Here is a 17268-nt window from a genome sequence, read left to right on the forward strand (position 1 = left end):
TAAACCACCCTGAAAAGGTTAAACAACCAATGAAATAAAACTTACAGGCGAAAATCGAAATATAAACGGTAAAGGGTAAATATTGCATTGTCATAAAATGTCGCACAAAAGCAAAATTTCATTTCAAATCAGTAAAAAAATTTCGCCTTTTGCCTCACTTGTAGCAGAATGAGAATATAGGCACCGTTTTTTCCAACGCGTCGCGCCGGCTGCATCGTCAATATTGAAGTCTGAAGAAAAAATATCAGAGTTGCGCACGAAATCCTTTCATCCCAATTTAAAAAATACAAAAGCGCTCCACAACTTGCTTTTGATTTTCTTCGAAAATTTGTTTATGCTTCCCCCCCCCCCTGAAAAATGCATAGGCTACGGCCATGAACCCCCTTCTTAGAAAAAGCTGCATCTGCCATCAGTGGTCAGTGCAGTCTAGTATAGCATTAACATATCTGTACATTTATTGTACGTAGATATTCTGAATATTGTAAGGTTGATTTGGGTTTGGTACACACAGCAGAGTGACGATAGTGGAAGTTGTCGGTAAAATGACAAGTATTGGTGTTTGGTGAAATAAGAGAAGAAAATGTTACCTTTGAACATAGAAGTAACAAAGTAATACACCGATCAGGATTCAACCTGTTCGAGCATTCAGCTACTACGTATTTAGGCGCAGGAACAAACTATGATCGATTTCTTATGGTATTTTAATAAGCCAAGTAGTCCAGTTGCATCGTCAGATATTGGGAACCAGGTACAGCAATGAATGTTTGATAGTGCTGGATCTTGAAGACGATACCTAATTTCAATGCTCCTCAGGTTTTTTATTTATTTTTTTATTTTGTTAATCTTTTTTAATCAAGCCATGCCTGCAGTATCTACTTGACTTTAATTTAACCAATGGGAAATCTATATCCCGCCGCTTATCGCATTATTTGCATAATGTTTAAATTGCTTCAAAGGTCATAACCATAACTAGTCATGACTTGTGGCAGATAAGATTTATGAACATGATGTGCAAATATTTGTCAGCAGACAGTAGCGAATTTCAGTCAGTCGACTTTTACCATTTCTTTTCTTTTTGATGACAATCAAAAGGTTTTATGTGCAGCCTACTTAAACAAACAAATATGCCGAATTGAAAGAACATATGGACAAGGAAGTCATTTAGTAAAAAGAGGAAAACTGAGGTTAAACATAAAATACAAAAAGATCCTGTCAGTGCCACCACCAGGTAACCTCCAGGCGGCTACACTCTTTGTCAACTGCGGCAGTATATCTCTGCCAAACGTATCCACGACTAAAAGTTTGGTAATCGACGTGGCGAAACACCCGCTGGCGGCAGGCATCCTAACAAGAGCGAGCTGCCGGCGGACCGAACCACCCATCCCGCCGCCGATTTCGTCACAATATATATATATACATACAAGGGAAGATCGGACACTTCGGAGATTTTTTGAAACGCTCCAAAACGCCCGAAAAATGCTTCTAGGGAAGGGCGCCCGACAGCGTTGAGTAAGTAAACCATGGCACATCGGCACCAAAACTTATGGGGGAAATGAGAGAGAGGACTTTGGAGAGAGTTCAATGGTGGTGCATGGGAATAATTCCACTTTTTATTACCCAGAAACCTCTGAAATATAATCATCTTTAATTTAAGAAAAACAAATTGAAGAGAAAAACCTTTAAAATATAAAAATAGTCTTCCTTTAACCCTTCACCATTTCTCTCATATGTTTTGTACACAACAATCTCGCGACACGCAAATGCCAAAAATAGTTTATGTACTGTCCGATCTCCGGGGGGGGGGGGGGGAATTACATCGGCGAGTGGATACCATGCGCAACCAAAAAACACGTAAAAAAATCTTTTTCAAGATAAGGCACGTTACGTTCGTAACGTAATAAAGGTGTCAAAAACACAAAAAAAATTTAAAAAGGTATCTCTTTTCGCTAGGAAAGCTACGTGTTTAGGGTCAAATTTGCGAGGGTGTAAAATTTAAGACTAAAATGTTTTATAAAGGATGTACTTTTTGCCCCAATAGTCAACCCTACGTGTTTAGGGTACGATTTGCGCGAGATGTAGGAGCTGGGGCTGTACTACACCCAATGATGTAGGTAAATGTAAAACCGACGTCCGTGACGTAACAATACAAATATCGATGTACTTGTTTAGGGGGTCAATTCAGGGAATACGTGTCAAGAGTATCGTTTTGTTGCCAATACTTGTTAACATGGTTAATGATAGAGTTTCACACGCCAATACTTTTTAAAGTAGAAATTTATTGAAAATCATAAAAATAAAGAATTATATATCAAATTAAAGGGGAAAAAAGGAAGAACACGATGGTGTGCATCATTTATCATGGAGACCGATGAAACTCACTTAATTGATAGTTTAAAATTTTCTCTCTGAATGCTTCAAACACGCACAATTACGTCCGCGAAATTGTTTTTTATGACGTGTATGGGTGTACGAGAGACGTGATTAGCTCTCCCACGTCAAGCTCCACTTGCATGCAGAACCTGTTGCATTTTCCTTCGTTAGAGTAAATTTTATTGACAGAGGGAAGAGACTCTGTCTGGATGGTCAGACTGGAATTCATTTTCATGGATTTATTTTGGCCCGTGATACGTGCAGCTAGCACTATAGCTGCATGAGTTGGTAGCGAATCGGCATGCAAGTTGAATTGTTTGACCCATGACATCATAGGCGTAATTCCCCTAATTTACCTCCATCCACGTCACTAGAGCTAAAAACTTCATCATCATTCTCTTCATCTTCAAAATCATCAATTTGAAAATCCAAAATCTAGATAAACTTTTATGTTTTCTTTCATTTCGTGATCGAAGTATTCAGTGACAGTGTGGAGAAAACGTACCCTCGCAAAAAGGTTTTGCATGTAAGTGGAGCTTGACGTGGGAGAGCCAATCACGTCTCTCGTACACTCATACACGTCATCAAATTCGAGTCAATTCAGAGACCGATGGGAGGCGTTTTTCGGAGAGGCATTTTAGCGCTTTTTAATTGGCGATTTCCACCTTATGTATTACTTTCGTTATTTTTGAATGACCAAATGATAATCCCCACATCATTACCTTTCCACTGATTTATAATAAGGCCATATTCATAATCAATATATTTCTACTTTAAAGGGTGTATTTCCAGAATATGGAAAATACGTGTTTAGGGTGCTTTTCGAGACCCCATGGTCGCGCATGGTATCAATTCGTCAATGGAAGTGCCCCCCCCCCCCCGGGTCCGATCTTCCCCTAGTATATTTGTATATAAGGTACCAGACTTATTACTGGTTTTGTTGTCAACAACAGTCGTTTATGTCTTAGAATATTCATTACTTCATCAAGAAGGTAAACATTGCTTGTGAAATGTAGGTTTGAATCTTTTCTGAATAATCAATGTAATCTATTATGTTTCACTTATAAATATTTCGTGTGTGTCATATACATGTATTTATGTTTGAACATATTTCTTCCTAAAAAAAATGGTGTGTAAAATGTTATTTTGAAGGAAAGAAAAAGCAACATTTAACAGTCTCTTTTTAAAATAGTTTCTACTGAAAATGGAGATTTTAGTAAACCCCTCAAACTGTTTTATTCTAAGAATGGTAAATACTGGAGCAGTATAAAGAATCTATGTAATCCCTAAAATGACAAGCCTAAAACTATACTATACAGTGCGTCCCAGAAAAATCGAAACCGAGATTTAGCGATAATTTATCATAACTTAATCACAAATACAATAGACAAATGACCTACCATTGTAAAGCTTAGAATCTCTTCGTTTATCTGAAATTAGTTAGATTATTTCTCATTTAGGTATGAGTAAGCAAAAACAATTTGAAGAGGGGATACCAAAAAGTCATTTGGCGGGCTGTATCTGGGTTTCAAAATGGAAACCACATTATTAAAAAGTTCAATATCAAAAATGGTCAAGACACCTGACACCTTCGGGACCCTGTCCTGACGATGTCTTGATGATGTCCTGCCCTTCCTAAACCCTTCCGCGTCTTCCGGAAACCATCTGCAATCAGGTCAGCTTCAAGAAGGAAAGGAGATAGCCATGCGGAATGTTTCAGGAACATGCGGATTGGAATAAGAAGGCAAGCAGACAGTTTCAGGAACGTGCGGACAGGAATAATATAATAATATCTATTGCAATAGTTAAGCTGGCAATGATGCGAGCAGATTATTTTGTTCTGTACTGAACATAAAAAGATGTCTCATGCAACGTTCATTATGAACTAGATTATTTTAATGTACTCGACTGCGAAAAAAACGACCGTATAGGCAGCGCTTGACTTTACAAGTAGGACAAAATCTATAATACAGGTGTAGATTTCAAACTGAAATTCAAGTTTATATTCCTATTGCATTTTAAGCACTTTGTTTGATCATGAATGAGGTGTCATTAATAAGAAATAATAACAATAAATGAGAGCAAATTTATAAATATCGCTTTCCCCAGAACGGCTCAAAACGATTTACAGCAGGGGCAAAACGATTTACCCCAGGATTCATTTTAATCTCGCATGAAAAGTGCACAATTTCCACACCCTGGAAAACATTCCTTGCATTCATCCCAGCCTCAAAATGGCACTGGCAAATTCAAGCCTACAATAACCTCCGCTTCCAACCGGGTACCTATTTAGCACCTGGGTGGAGAGTGGCAAGGTATGCAAAACGTCTTGCCAAAGGACGGTTTAGACTGCGGTGAGAATCGAACTCACGACTCTCCGTTTACAAGGCGGGAGTCAGAACCACTACACCACGACTCTTTACAAGAAAATAGGCCTTCCTGAAAAAAGTCGTGCACATAGCATGTCTCTCATAAACATAGAATATGAGCGCGAAGCGCGAACTTACTTCTTTCAAACATCAAGGACGAAAAAGAAAAGACGAAAAGACCTAAGTATTTTTCGTAGAAAATGAACAGCGTGCACTATCTTCTTATGATTGAACTATTGAAAGTATGAAGCGCGAAATGGACCATTAATTTTTACAAATTGACCTAGCTGAAACGCTGATATTCTCCCCGTCTGCAGGTCAGTCAATTTCTTCACTCTTCTTCCTTTTTCCCCCTCTTCTTTGGTTACTCCATTTTTCATATATTTACGCAGTCAATAGGGCGTAGCGATCGCATTCGGCCTCCTGGAATTGCCCATTTACATTTCCTTCCTTAGTCTATTTCAATTGGTACAAGAGGAGGCAAAGGCGAATAGACACTGGATTCACATTTCGTCCAAAAATTAATTCTGATATTTCTAATCTTACACATTCATAATCTCGACCAATTATTTTCTGTTCATTATCGCGACCCCCCCCCCCTTGATTCTATTTCACCTTATTTCATTCATCTCCTTTGTTTATTCCTATTTCTTTTGTGCTGTTTGTTATCTCTTTAATACTGGGAGGGGTAAGCCAGCAGCAGGGAGAGGAGGGCCGTATCAGCACGGCACCCCCTTTTTCTTTTCCACCATTTCATTTTTAAGTTTCCCTTTCCATTTCACTTATTTTTCTTCTGTTTGTACTTTTTTAAGGGGGGAGCAAGACCACCTCACCCCTTGATCCGCTTGTGCCTGTCGAATGCAATTTGCATCCTAACTTCCTGTTTTCTTCCTCTTTTGTAATATGTATTAATTTGTAGAAAAATTATAAGAAAGTAATGTTATAAACAGAGCCCGACTTTGCTATGAACATATGCAGTCTTTTTAAAGTTACCTTAGTTGAAAAAAATCAAGATCCGAGATAATTATGTCCGAGATAGTTATGTATAAAAATGCACAAAATCTGCTTTCAAAAAGTGAATACTACATTACACCGCTATCACATTTTCCTTTATCCTACATATTTTAACTGTCAAATAATGCGAGCGCGAGGCGCGAGCTGAACATTTTTTTTACATTCTGACCTAAATACTGGGCATTCTAAGCATCTTTTAAAAGCATGAAAAGGATAGGGGTATGACTATACAATTGATGTGAGCGCGAAGCGCAAGCCGAAACGAAGTTCGACATCTCACGTTTTGTAAATCAGGAAAAGGATGGATAATTGGATAGATGGATAATATTCATAAATTAATAATTTGGTAATTACAAGATTCGTATTTAAATAAACATGCGTGCGTGTGTTTAGATCCAGACCTAGAAATCTGGACATTCTAATTACATTATTTATTATAATATCAATAATAAGAGCGCGATGAGCGAGCTAAAGATATTTGATTTTCCGATCTAAAAAAAAAAAGTTAAGCGCAGTTACCGATTGGATATGGATCGCGCTCAATAAATGATGCGAGTGCGAAGCTCAAGTTTATATTATTATTATTACATATATTTTGAGTTGCGACCGGGACATTTTAAGGACATTTTTTGTCTTCATATGACTATGATGACTATCTTCCTAAGCGAGAGTTAAAACTTGTCGATATTCCATTCTGAAAAAAAAACGGACAATGATTATTAGGAAATCATGAAATATTATTACCTTACTTATTAAACTAATAAGCCCAATGGGGGCGCGAAATTGATGTTAAGGTCAGGTAACTGGTCATTTTTTAACCATGAATAGGAAGCATGGGTTGATATATTAAAAAAAAAGCGAACGCAAATTGCGAGCCGAAAATTTTGATAAACTGTCATGAAAGAGGAATTTAAAATAATTTGTTGCAATTGATACAGGTATACATAACTCCCCAATCAAAATGCAAGCGCGCAGCTTTAGCTGATACTATTAACAATCAGACCAGCCTGAAAAGTGATATTTTTCAAAAAATTATGGAATATACGAAGAGAATAGTTATTTTACAAAACAAATAATGCTAGCGCGCAGCGCAAGCGGAACATGTTCATATTTAGACCATAAAATATAGTTATTTTACAGAAAACTATAAATCAAATTGTAAATCAAACAAATTGAAAACTCAATGTCCGAGAAATGTTTCGTATATATACACTTCAAAACTTGTTATTTTAAGCTCAACATAAGTCCATTGAGCAAGTTATGTATCTCAAAGATTAGGCAATGCGAGCACAAAAAGTGAGCGAAAATTTAACATAGTGACATGAAATCTCCCCCCCCCCTCATCTTATTTAATTCACTCGTCTTTCTCCTCTTGTTTTTCCTTTCATTTTCTCTTCTCTTTTCCCTTCTGCTTCTTTTCCCTCTCTTTCCACTTTTTATTTTTTGCTTGTTCCAAATATTGGAAAGGGGGGATTTGATATCAAATGCCCCCTTTCCAAAAAGTGAGGGGATGCGTCACCTCTGTCCCCCTGGGATGTCCACCAATGTATGCAATTTGATTTGAAATAAAAGCAAATCCTATATCGTCTTTGTAGTCGAAGAAAACCCAAATAACACCCCTAAATTCATTAAAAAAAATATATGAACGATAATTTTCATGGAGTATTCGCAAGTTGTCCGATTGTACTAGTCCTTGCATTTACCACTCGTGACGTTGTCCTAAATGTCTCCGGTTCTGTCCTTATACGATCTACATGCTGTCCGCACCGAACGCCGACAAATTTATTCAGATAATCTTGTCCTAGGACAGTCCAAGGAATATCCTACGACAATACGCAGACAGTCCTGGTCGCCTCCTAGGACACGATCATTTGCATAATCTTTTACGGAATTTGGTTGTGGACAGCATGCCGAAATGACAAAAGTTGCTTCCGCAACCCTTCTTGGTCTTGTCTGCGCCCTAGTGGAAAATCGCCTTAAATGAAATGTAAAGAACACAAGTATTTTTTTTATTAGAATTCCCAAAAAAATACAAATGATGAAAAAGGCGACTTTTATTTTTTGTCAAAACTTCAAGTTCACAGGTATACAAGATTGGTAAAAGAATTATGAACAATAAAATCAATGTTACTTATCACCTAACATGCCTGAAACTTTGCTAAACATGATACAGTGCAGCACAATTTGGAGCACACCAGTCTAACCTCTATAAGTTTAACTATTTTCTTTTATATAACTTTTGCAGCGTCCGAAATTTTATTTCATTACTTTCCTCTGCATGTTATATCAATGAAGTTTTACGGTTGTATATCTTGTACTATTTCCTTGACCACTCTATAGTCTACGTGAATAGCATTTTTTTTTATCGAATGGATTGAATAAACTCTCGAGTCTTGAAAGGAATACAACGTTACAACCGGGATAACAAAAGGCCTGTACATTTTTATTGAAACTGGTGAGTTCATGAATATAGCACAGAGAGAATTGGCTCTTCAACGCGTCAAGTCATATGCATCTTCAGCGCAACTGCATTGGTTACTAGTTGAATATGTAGAGGCTGTCCGTTGTGCAGAAAGCTATCTCTCCTGATTGAACCTGTCTTATGTATTGCCATTTCCTCTCCGTTTTCTCAATCTTGTAACCATATAGAAGAGTCTTGATGTGTTTCAGTTTACCGGTGTACTCATCAATATTGAGTAGACCGTCCTCGTATATTACAGAGGCAATCAGGATTGTATTGTTTTTACTCACAGCAGCAAACAGGTTATTTCCCACTGGTTTCGTTAATTTATGCATTACACCACCGTTTTTATCAATACGTATTATTACATTCCTAAACTGCTTAACGATTAATGAATCACCATAATTTGTGATTTGTTCACATCCATCGCACGGAATCTCCCTGACAGCCTTCCCACCTGATGGTGAGAATACCTGGATCTTATTAGCGTCCCTGTAGCTAACATAGATCACATCATTGCTGTCTACAGTGAGACCTCCTTGTCCACCTTCACTTTTACCTATAGTTTTGAATGATACATCCTGCTTCTCTTCATTTGATGTGTACAGTGATATCTTATTGTGTGCATCACGTACAACATAACGACCATCAGAGAGGAATCCTACTCCCCAATTTTCTACATCTTTCAGGACTGTCTTCTGTAGATGACCATCAGAAGAGAAGATTTCAATTCCTCCAAATCTTGACCCAACAGCCATTGTACCATTCTTTGTAGCCGCAATGCCATTCATACTATCTTTCTTTGTGAGCAATACATTGCATTTCGCGGGCTCGCAATTCACAACCCATAGTTCCCCCATTAATAATGCACTATGATCGCAGCTTGGTGTAAACGTCAGTTCTTCTGCATGATCACCTACATCAATAGCAACCTTTTCCTTTGGATCATCTCTGTCTAATACATTCCTCAATTCACTAGACAATGAATCACGAATTGCTACAACATCTCCTTCTAGTGGGGCTTTCAAAGTATTACTCACCAATTCTATCGCACTCTCAATGCTCCTATCCAACCTCTCATCATCATTTTTCATATTACTTAAACTCTTGCATAATTCTTCTCTCTGATCGTCTAGTTGCATTTTCAAGGTAGCATTCCTCTCTTTTATTTTCTTGATAGCTTCTGCACAAATCTTGTCAAGCTTCAAATTTTCCGCATTAATGTGATCATTGACACGTTTGATTTGATTATCAATACAGGTCATATGATTCTTGACTCTTGTAGCTTTTGTCTTTCCTAAACCCTGAAGTAATTCAGAGCTCTTTTTGAAAGACGAATTGTACTCTCTAATATCTTTCACATCGTGGCCTTTTTTCTCGTGGTAGAGCATGCGACATCTCAAACAAATAAGCTTCTTACATGTCGTGCATACGTCAGAGCATTCGTACTCTTCTGATTGGTGTACTTCTTCTTGACAGTAAACCTTTTTCTTTAAGACTACCCTACCCTCTCTGATGTCTTCAACCCTCACTACTTTATGTTTAAGATTAGGTTTCCATGTATTATGATCTTGCAGACATGCGTTACACACGTTCTTACCACAATCGCAACAGAAGTGTGTGGCTCTTGATTGCTCGTCACACATTTCACAGAGCTGTTTACTATTCCTGATGGCATCAACAAGTGACTTCACAGGTACATTAGTTTTAAGATTGGCAACATTTCCATCCGCGACATTTGTTTTGATTCGACATAATGGACAAGTTAAAGTATCATTCTGTAAAGAGCACGCTAGGATATTTCGGATACATTTTTGACAAAACGTATGTGAACATGATAGTTGTTTGGGATCATTTAGAAAACTCAAACAAACTGGACACTGTAAACCGCGCGAAACGGTGTGCTCAAGTGTCGCCATAATTATTGTTTCTTTCTTCCTCAGCAGAAAATTAAAATTATCTAGCGAATATGTAAGACTTGCATGTATATTAGTATATGATCAACACAATGATAAACTTATTTCGAAAGAAAATGTGTTACTCAATTTGTCTTTAAACTTTAGTGGTAGGCTACATGTGAAGACAGCTCTGAATAACAGCAAAAAGACCCGGGTGTGCTTTCGTGGTCGACCTTCCGACTAGACCATAGCTATCTGTATTATGATGTCCCCTGTGGTAAAAAAAGAGACAAATAAATAAGAAATAATAGAACAAATATCTACATATTGAAGTGATTATATAGAGAGGTGTAAACATAACACGAAATCTGAAATGATAATAATTTTAAAAATGATTGAGAATGATAGAGCAAAGTATAAAGCCTATTTCTCCATGGAGCAGAGTACCCCATCCAACAGATTTATTTCAAACAGAAATGACATAAATATTGATACAAATCATTGTCATTATAAATATATTCAACAACATCAATACAAAATATGGTGTATTTTGTAGACAAATTATAATATATAATTCAAATAGAAAAAAGGTATCTGTGGAAGTGGAAGATTCACTCAAAAGCATAGCTTGTATAATGTGAACCTCCCTAAAGGAATCGAGGTTCACACGAAACAATTCACGTTAGCATCATCAGCCTTTAAGTTATTGTTGTGCTATTTTAAAGTTTCGCTTTATGCTAGGAGTCCACTTAGCCGGCGCCAGTTTGCGCCAATACAAAGCTGTTGTGGCGCCTAGTGTAGCCAAGGTGCCAGTGGCGAGCATTGATTCAAACTACCAGTTGGGTTACAGATTGGTATTTCTAAATGGGATTGAGATGGTAATACGCATATGAGACACATATGGGTTTTATCTGTTTTCATATATCCCAGTGGGTTCCAGATGGTATTTCTAAATGGGATTAAGACGTTAATATGCAAAGGGGACCTATATGGATTTTATCTGTGCCAATATATCCCAGTCGGGTTTCATTTAGGTATCTATACATGACATCAAGATGGTAGGGATTTGAACCCTTGGTTTGGGAATAATGGGAATCATAATTATACAATAGTGATTATGTTTTATAGGTATTGAAGAACAAGTGTATGTTTTTTAATGCCCTATGCTGCCGATGTTGATGAGCAGTTTGCTGTCAACTGACAAACTTATTATGACAAACAAATTTTGGCTGCCTTTTTTCGTCACAAGTACATGTATGTGTTACACAAAGTCATATTGGGGTATTGCATATAATTATACTAAAATATGTTCCAACAAACTGTGTTCAACCCAGTAATCTTTTCATAAAGTAAGAACACCCCCCCCCCCCTCTCAATTTTCCATAGGGAAAATGCAATTTTTCAAGATGAAAAAATGCCCTTTTCATATGAAATTGAAAAGTGCCCCTTTTCGATATGAAATGTTTTTTTTTTCTAAACAAAATACCTTAATTTTCTAAAGTAATACATTCTAGGTAAGACCCCTCCCCCCAAAATGGTACAATTGTTTGAGAAGAAAACCACTCTGTTCATTTTTACCAAAAGTGTTTAAAATGTCCAGTTTCTAAGTTGGAATATCAACAATTATGAGTTCGCGCTTCGCGTTAGCATTTTTTTGGTGGATGAGATATTCATTCATGAGTCACTAAAACTAATCATTAGCAGATGCCTTTTCAGATCAGTACGAAGACATTTCTCGTGATAATAAAAACTGCTCAGAAAGTTTCATGTTCATCAATTCTAAAAACATGAAATGTCAAAAATATTTAATCTCACAATTCGGGCCCGCAATTTTTCAGAAGGCCTTATGGTTATGTTTGTAAGAATAAAACTAAGATGTACTTTAAATTTAAGTCTTTAGTTTAGGCGTAATGACTGACTACCCCTTGAATAAACAACAAGAAATATCAACTTTTAGTGGCCAATCGGGGGAAAAGTGGATTAAATGAGTTTTTTTTCCCCATCCCCCCCCCTTGGTAAAAGATACATCCGCCTTAGTGTATATTCTCATGAAGTGATAAAAAAAGTGTCGCCGGTCACTATCTATTCAACAAACATCTTCAATGGAAAGTATGCTCTATCAACAGTCCTTAGCGCTAAAATTGAATACAATGTTAATTTTACTTATATATGTTAATCTTTTACATTTTTATCTTTCAATTTCAGAATCTATAAAGCCGCTCGCTCGCTACACTCCCTTGCGAAACGAGAGCTAAATATATGTTAAATCAATCACAGATATCTTCAAAAAGGTTTTCCTCAACTAAATTACCACAAAACACATTGTTACTTCAGGCAGAAACGCAATCTTATATGCATGTTTGCATCTCCATTTTTACATAGATGTGCCCTTTTTTAATCAAATTTCGACAAAAGAAGTGTCTTTCTCCAAAGAAAATACGTTCCGCCGCCCCTGAGACCACATACATTCACGCCGTGTTGGACGTTAGGGTTAGGGTTGATTTCGCATTAGAAAAGCCATCTGGGTCCCAGGTCGGTCCAGATGGTTCCCAGATGAGCCTTCTCATGGGATCCAGATTTTTCACATCTGGGTTCTATCTCCCTTGGTCTGGACTCCACTCATCATGCTCATGAATATTCATTACACCAATAAATGACAAAAAAAATTCCAACAAGAAAAGTTTCAGAAAAATATGTACATTATATATTGTTCATAATCATGACATTTAATTTTAGAAGAATGTTTGAGGGTTAAACTGTTAAATATGGAAAAACATATCGTCATCCGTAGTTTTGGTTTAGAAAACTCGCTCAAAATATAAATCAGCGATCTGATGATAGGACCTGGAGGAAAGGTGTAAGAGAGGATTAGGGTTTAAATTCAGAATGTAGGATTTTAGGATAGGATAATGTGATATGGCTTAGTGTATTGTGCTTCAATTAGTTCGTTCTCATAAACCACATGGGGCCCATGTGGGACCCATATGGAACCCAGATGAAACATATATTTTGACCCGCATGGGTCCCAGATGAGACCCACATGAAAACAAGACCTTGAACCCACGAGAAGCCCATTTGGGAACCGAGTGTAAACGGTACATAGATCCCATATGGGAACCCACGTGGGGCCCATCTGGGTCCCAGATGAAAACACGATCTTGAAACCACGTGGGGCCCACATGGAACCCAGTGAAAACGCTATATGGGTTAAACCACGCCATGCCCATCCTGAGCCCAAATGAAACCCAATTGGGCCCCAGATGATTTTGCTATCTGGGTAGGAGGCTGTTTAAGCTACTGCACGCCACCAGGTACTTAAGTGGCGACACTAGGTGACTCAGCCGCTTTACATTGGCGCGAACTGCCACCTAGTGTCTCCGGCCCAGTGGACCCCTAACATTAATACCAGAAAACAATACACCGCAACAGCCTGTTCGTCATGCTAATAAGGGAACCATTCATATCAACTACTAATACGTTCTTTTGCATTTCATTATTTTAATTGATATTTGTTTGTTTGGTTATCAGAATCAAAGACAAACGTGGAAAACAAAATTTTAAATTTAAACTTAACAAATTAAAAGATTCACTAATTTTGTGAACGGCTTGTCATTTGTTTTGTACACAAAGTTTCAGATTCCCCACCCTGATTTTACATATTTCACATTATCCCCTCCTGACCTTGACATAATTGGTATGAATCATAGTTTCGCATGACATATTCATGACCGAAAAGAGGCAAGATACAATTGGAAAGATGATGGGAAAAAATCTGAAAATTTGAGTACAAAGTAAATGGAGAATTGCAGTGGCGTAGACAGGTCCTTAGACCTGGGGGGGATGATCCCTAGCTGGGTCATACTTGTTATATATATATATATATATATATATATATATATATATATATATATATATATATATATATATATATATATAATTAATATATAAATATAAAGAATGAAGGAGATAACGTACTCGATAAAAACAAAATATCATGGGCCAAAGCAGACGAGTTAAAGATAACAAAATAACACGATCTGCCTCATGGATTATCTCGTGTGTCTTTTAATCAATTTGCTTTCAGCAATAAACAGGGCATCCAGTAATAAACAAACTTCCTTGCACATTTTTCATGGCAGTAATCTTTTGTTTGATTAATGACAATGAGTGAGATGATCATAAGAGAAATGTCATTTGTCGGATGTCTAGTTATCATCTTGGTCATGACAGTCCTGCTAAACATGATCTGGAATAACTAGTATTCCTTATTTTACTAGTATAGTAGTATACTCTTTTAAAAGTAGCGATATTGTTAATGATCAAACGAATGAATCAACAACTAAAGGAATAAACAAATAAACAGCCAAATAACTAAAAAAATATCAGTTACAATTATAGTAATAGGGGTAAAATAAAAAAGCTCAACATTATATTTCTTATCCACGTGCAGATATACGGACACTAAAATGATAAGCACACTCTGTTTAAAATTACCATGATTACAAAGGCTTGATTGAATTAAGTATGGAAATGAAATAAACCTCACCGGGTTGTCGGAAGTAAACTGTATAGATAGTAACTTGTTATAATTTCGATTCATTTCTTATTATGTACCTTGTTATGATGATTATGATAAAAACATAGGTAAGGAAATGTAACAGTTTATAACCTTCAAACCTAGAAGATTGCGCACGTACAGAAATCACTGGTATAAGTAATTCCAAAATACATTGCGCCTCGACTTACTTCTTCTTGAAACTGGAAGACGTTTATTTTCACCCCACTGCAATATAGTTTTGCAAAACAGTCCTTAACAGTAAAGGATTATTTCATTCCAAAATTATTCATTTACTAATTCGCTCCTTAGAGACTGAAAATTTTCACCTTTCCTTTGCAAAGTAGGGGTTGAGGACATGACCAGCAGGGAAAAGGGTCAGTGTACGTGTATAGGTAATTTCTTATTAATTCGTTTGAACAGTGTTAATGTGTTATGAAAGCAATTGCTCTGAAAGGGAGTGATTAAGCGACACATTCTTAAATCTGTAATGAAATATTTTGAACTTATCTCCTTTGCAAATACATAATTATTATAAGGAAATGTACTTGGTGAAACTCTGAATAACGATCCTTAAATGTATATGACGACGCAAGACAGTTGTTATTACTTAAAACTTGCAAGTTGTAAATGCATATAAGATGATTGACTCTGAATAAAAGTCCATTTGATCATGTTTGTCATTGCTGTACGTTATGATTATTACTGCTATTATTATTGATTGATTTTAACTAGCATTCATTGCTTTATTACTGTATAGTTTTGCTTCTTCCCCCACAGAAACCTGGGGGGGATGATTGTACACACCATCCCCCCCACCTAAAATTCTGGGGGGATGCATCCCCCCCATCCCCCCCGCTATCTACGCCCCTGGTGAGTTGTCTATAAAATCTGCGATTCTGAAGCATGGTGACCAATTTGAGAATCCCCATACAAGACCTTTTAAACGTCAAAAGCTTGCTTATTTCATCACCGATTTTGATGAAACTTGCTTTTAATTGTTCCTCTCATGCTCATTTTTTTTTCAGAAAAGATTGCTTTTCTCCTTGGGTTTTGTTTTGTTTTTTTTGTCTATATAGATTATTAAGTACTCACCCAATCTTCCTGATGATCTGCTTCTAGGATATTAAGAACTTTGGTAACCTCTTCATTGTGAGGTGACAGACTTTCTGTCGTCTTCTCTCGAATTCTTTACTATGAAATTGAAACCAGAAACCGAATCCTCGTGAACTCAAATTATGAAAAAAAAATGATACAGAATAAAAATAAGGGGGCAGCAAACAGCCCGGCTTTGAGCTTTTTCAAAGGGCAAATGTATTCACAAATAACAAATTTAAACTGGAAATTAAAATCAATTTATCACCTAAAACACATCCGCGTTTTTCTGCATTAGCTAACGATCGACACATTAATAGCCTGACCCAATTTCATAAATATTGTAGTACTGAAAACTTGTCATTTTCCGCACTGGCGGACAGATAAGTAAGTGGTTTAGGGTGGTCATGGAACCCCTAAAATATTTACGACCAAGGACTAAAAAAAATTAAGGATAAAAAGTGCAATATGATACGATGTCTGAATCTGAATATAACGGACGTTGTCGGTAAAATGTCAAATATTGGTGTTTGGTGAAAAACGAGAAGAAAAATATTACCTTGAACATAGAAGTAATACGGCATTATACATCTGTGAAACAGCATTCAACCTGTTCAAGCATTCAGCAACTACCTATTTAGGCGCAGGAATAAGCCATGCAATCCAATTGCATCGTCAGCATGGTCAGATACTAGTAACCAGTTGCAGCAATGAATATTTGATAGTGCTGCATCTTGAAGACGCCCCTTTTTCCTCATGTTTTTTTTAATCAAGCCACGCCTGCAGTATTTACTTCACTTTAACCGATGGAAAATCTATATCCCGCCACTTATCACATTATTGCATGATGTTTAAATTGCTACAAAGGTCATAACCATAACCAGTCATGACTTGTGGCAGATAAACTTTATGAACATGATATGCAAATATTTGTCAGCAGACAGTAGCGAATTTCAGTCAGTCGACTTTTACCAATTTTTTGTTTTTGATAATGACAATCAAATGATTTTATGTGCAGCCTTCTTAAACAAACAAATATACCAAATAAAACAACACTTGGACAAGGAAAAGTAGTAAAATGAGGAAAACATGGCATTTAATCATTAAAGACTTTAAAGGCAGATAAGAAGAAACTGATGTTAAACATAAAATACAAAAAGATAAGCGTGAAACATACAATTGAAAAAAATTGAGGGAATTGACAAAAGTGACGACGTGTCAAAATGTGGCCTGATATATTTTGGGAGAACGGAATACAGCCTATAATCTAAACAGAGGCTGCAGTTATTGTCTTTGCTGTTATGCTGAACGCAAGCGGTAAGTCTGACGTTGCAAAGACTATGAATTGTGAATTTTACAAACATGATGAAGGTATAATCACAATTGGGAACGCTCGGCGGTTTTAAAGGAAACCAAAACCCAAGCAAGAGGAGAAGCAATCTTATTGGAAAGAGTAAAATGATAGGAAAAATTTAAAAAAGTTTCATAAAAATCGGTTAATTAAAT

General features: G+C 36.7%; 1 protein-coding gene across 1 annotated transcript; it reads right to left on the reverse strand.

Moving 5' to 3' along the window:
* Window positions 1–8291: 8291 nt before the first annotated feature.
* On the reverse strand, window positions 8292–10133 carry LOC121419560 (tripartite motif-containing protein 45-like). The gene has a single exon (XM_041614016.1). It carries the CDS (start codon window positions 10131–10133, stop codon window positions 8292–8294), a length of 1842 nt encoding a protein of 613 aa, XP_041469950.1.
* Window positions 10134–17268: the final 7135 nt, after the last annotated feature.

This window comes from Lytechinus variegatus, chromosome 8, assembly GCF_018143015.1.
Source record: "Lytechinus variegatus isolate NC3 chromosome 8, Lvar_3.0, whole genome shotgun sequence".
Lineage (NCBI taxonomy): Eukaryota > Metazoa > Echinodermata > Echinoidea > Temnopleuroida > Toxopneustidae > Lytechinus > Lytechinus variegatus.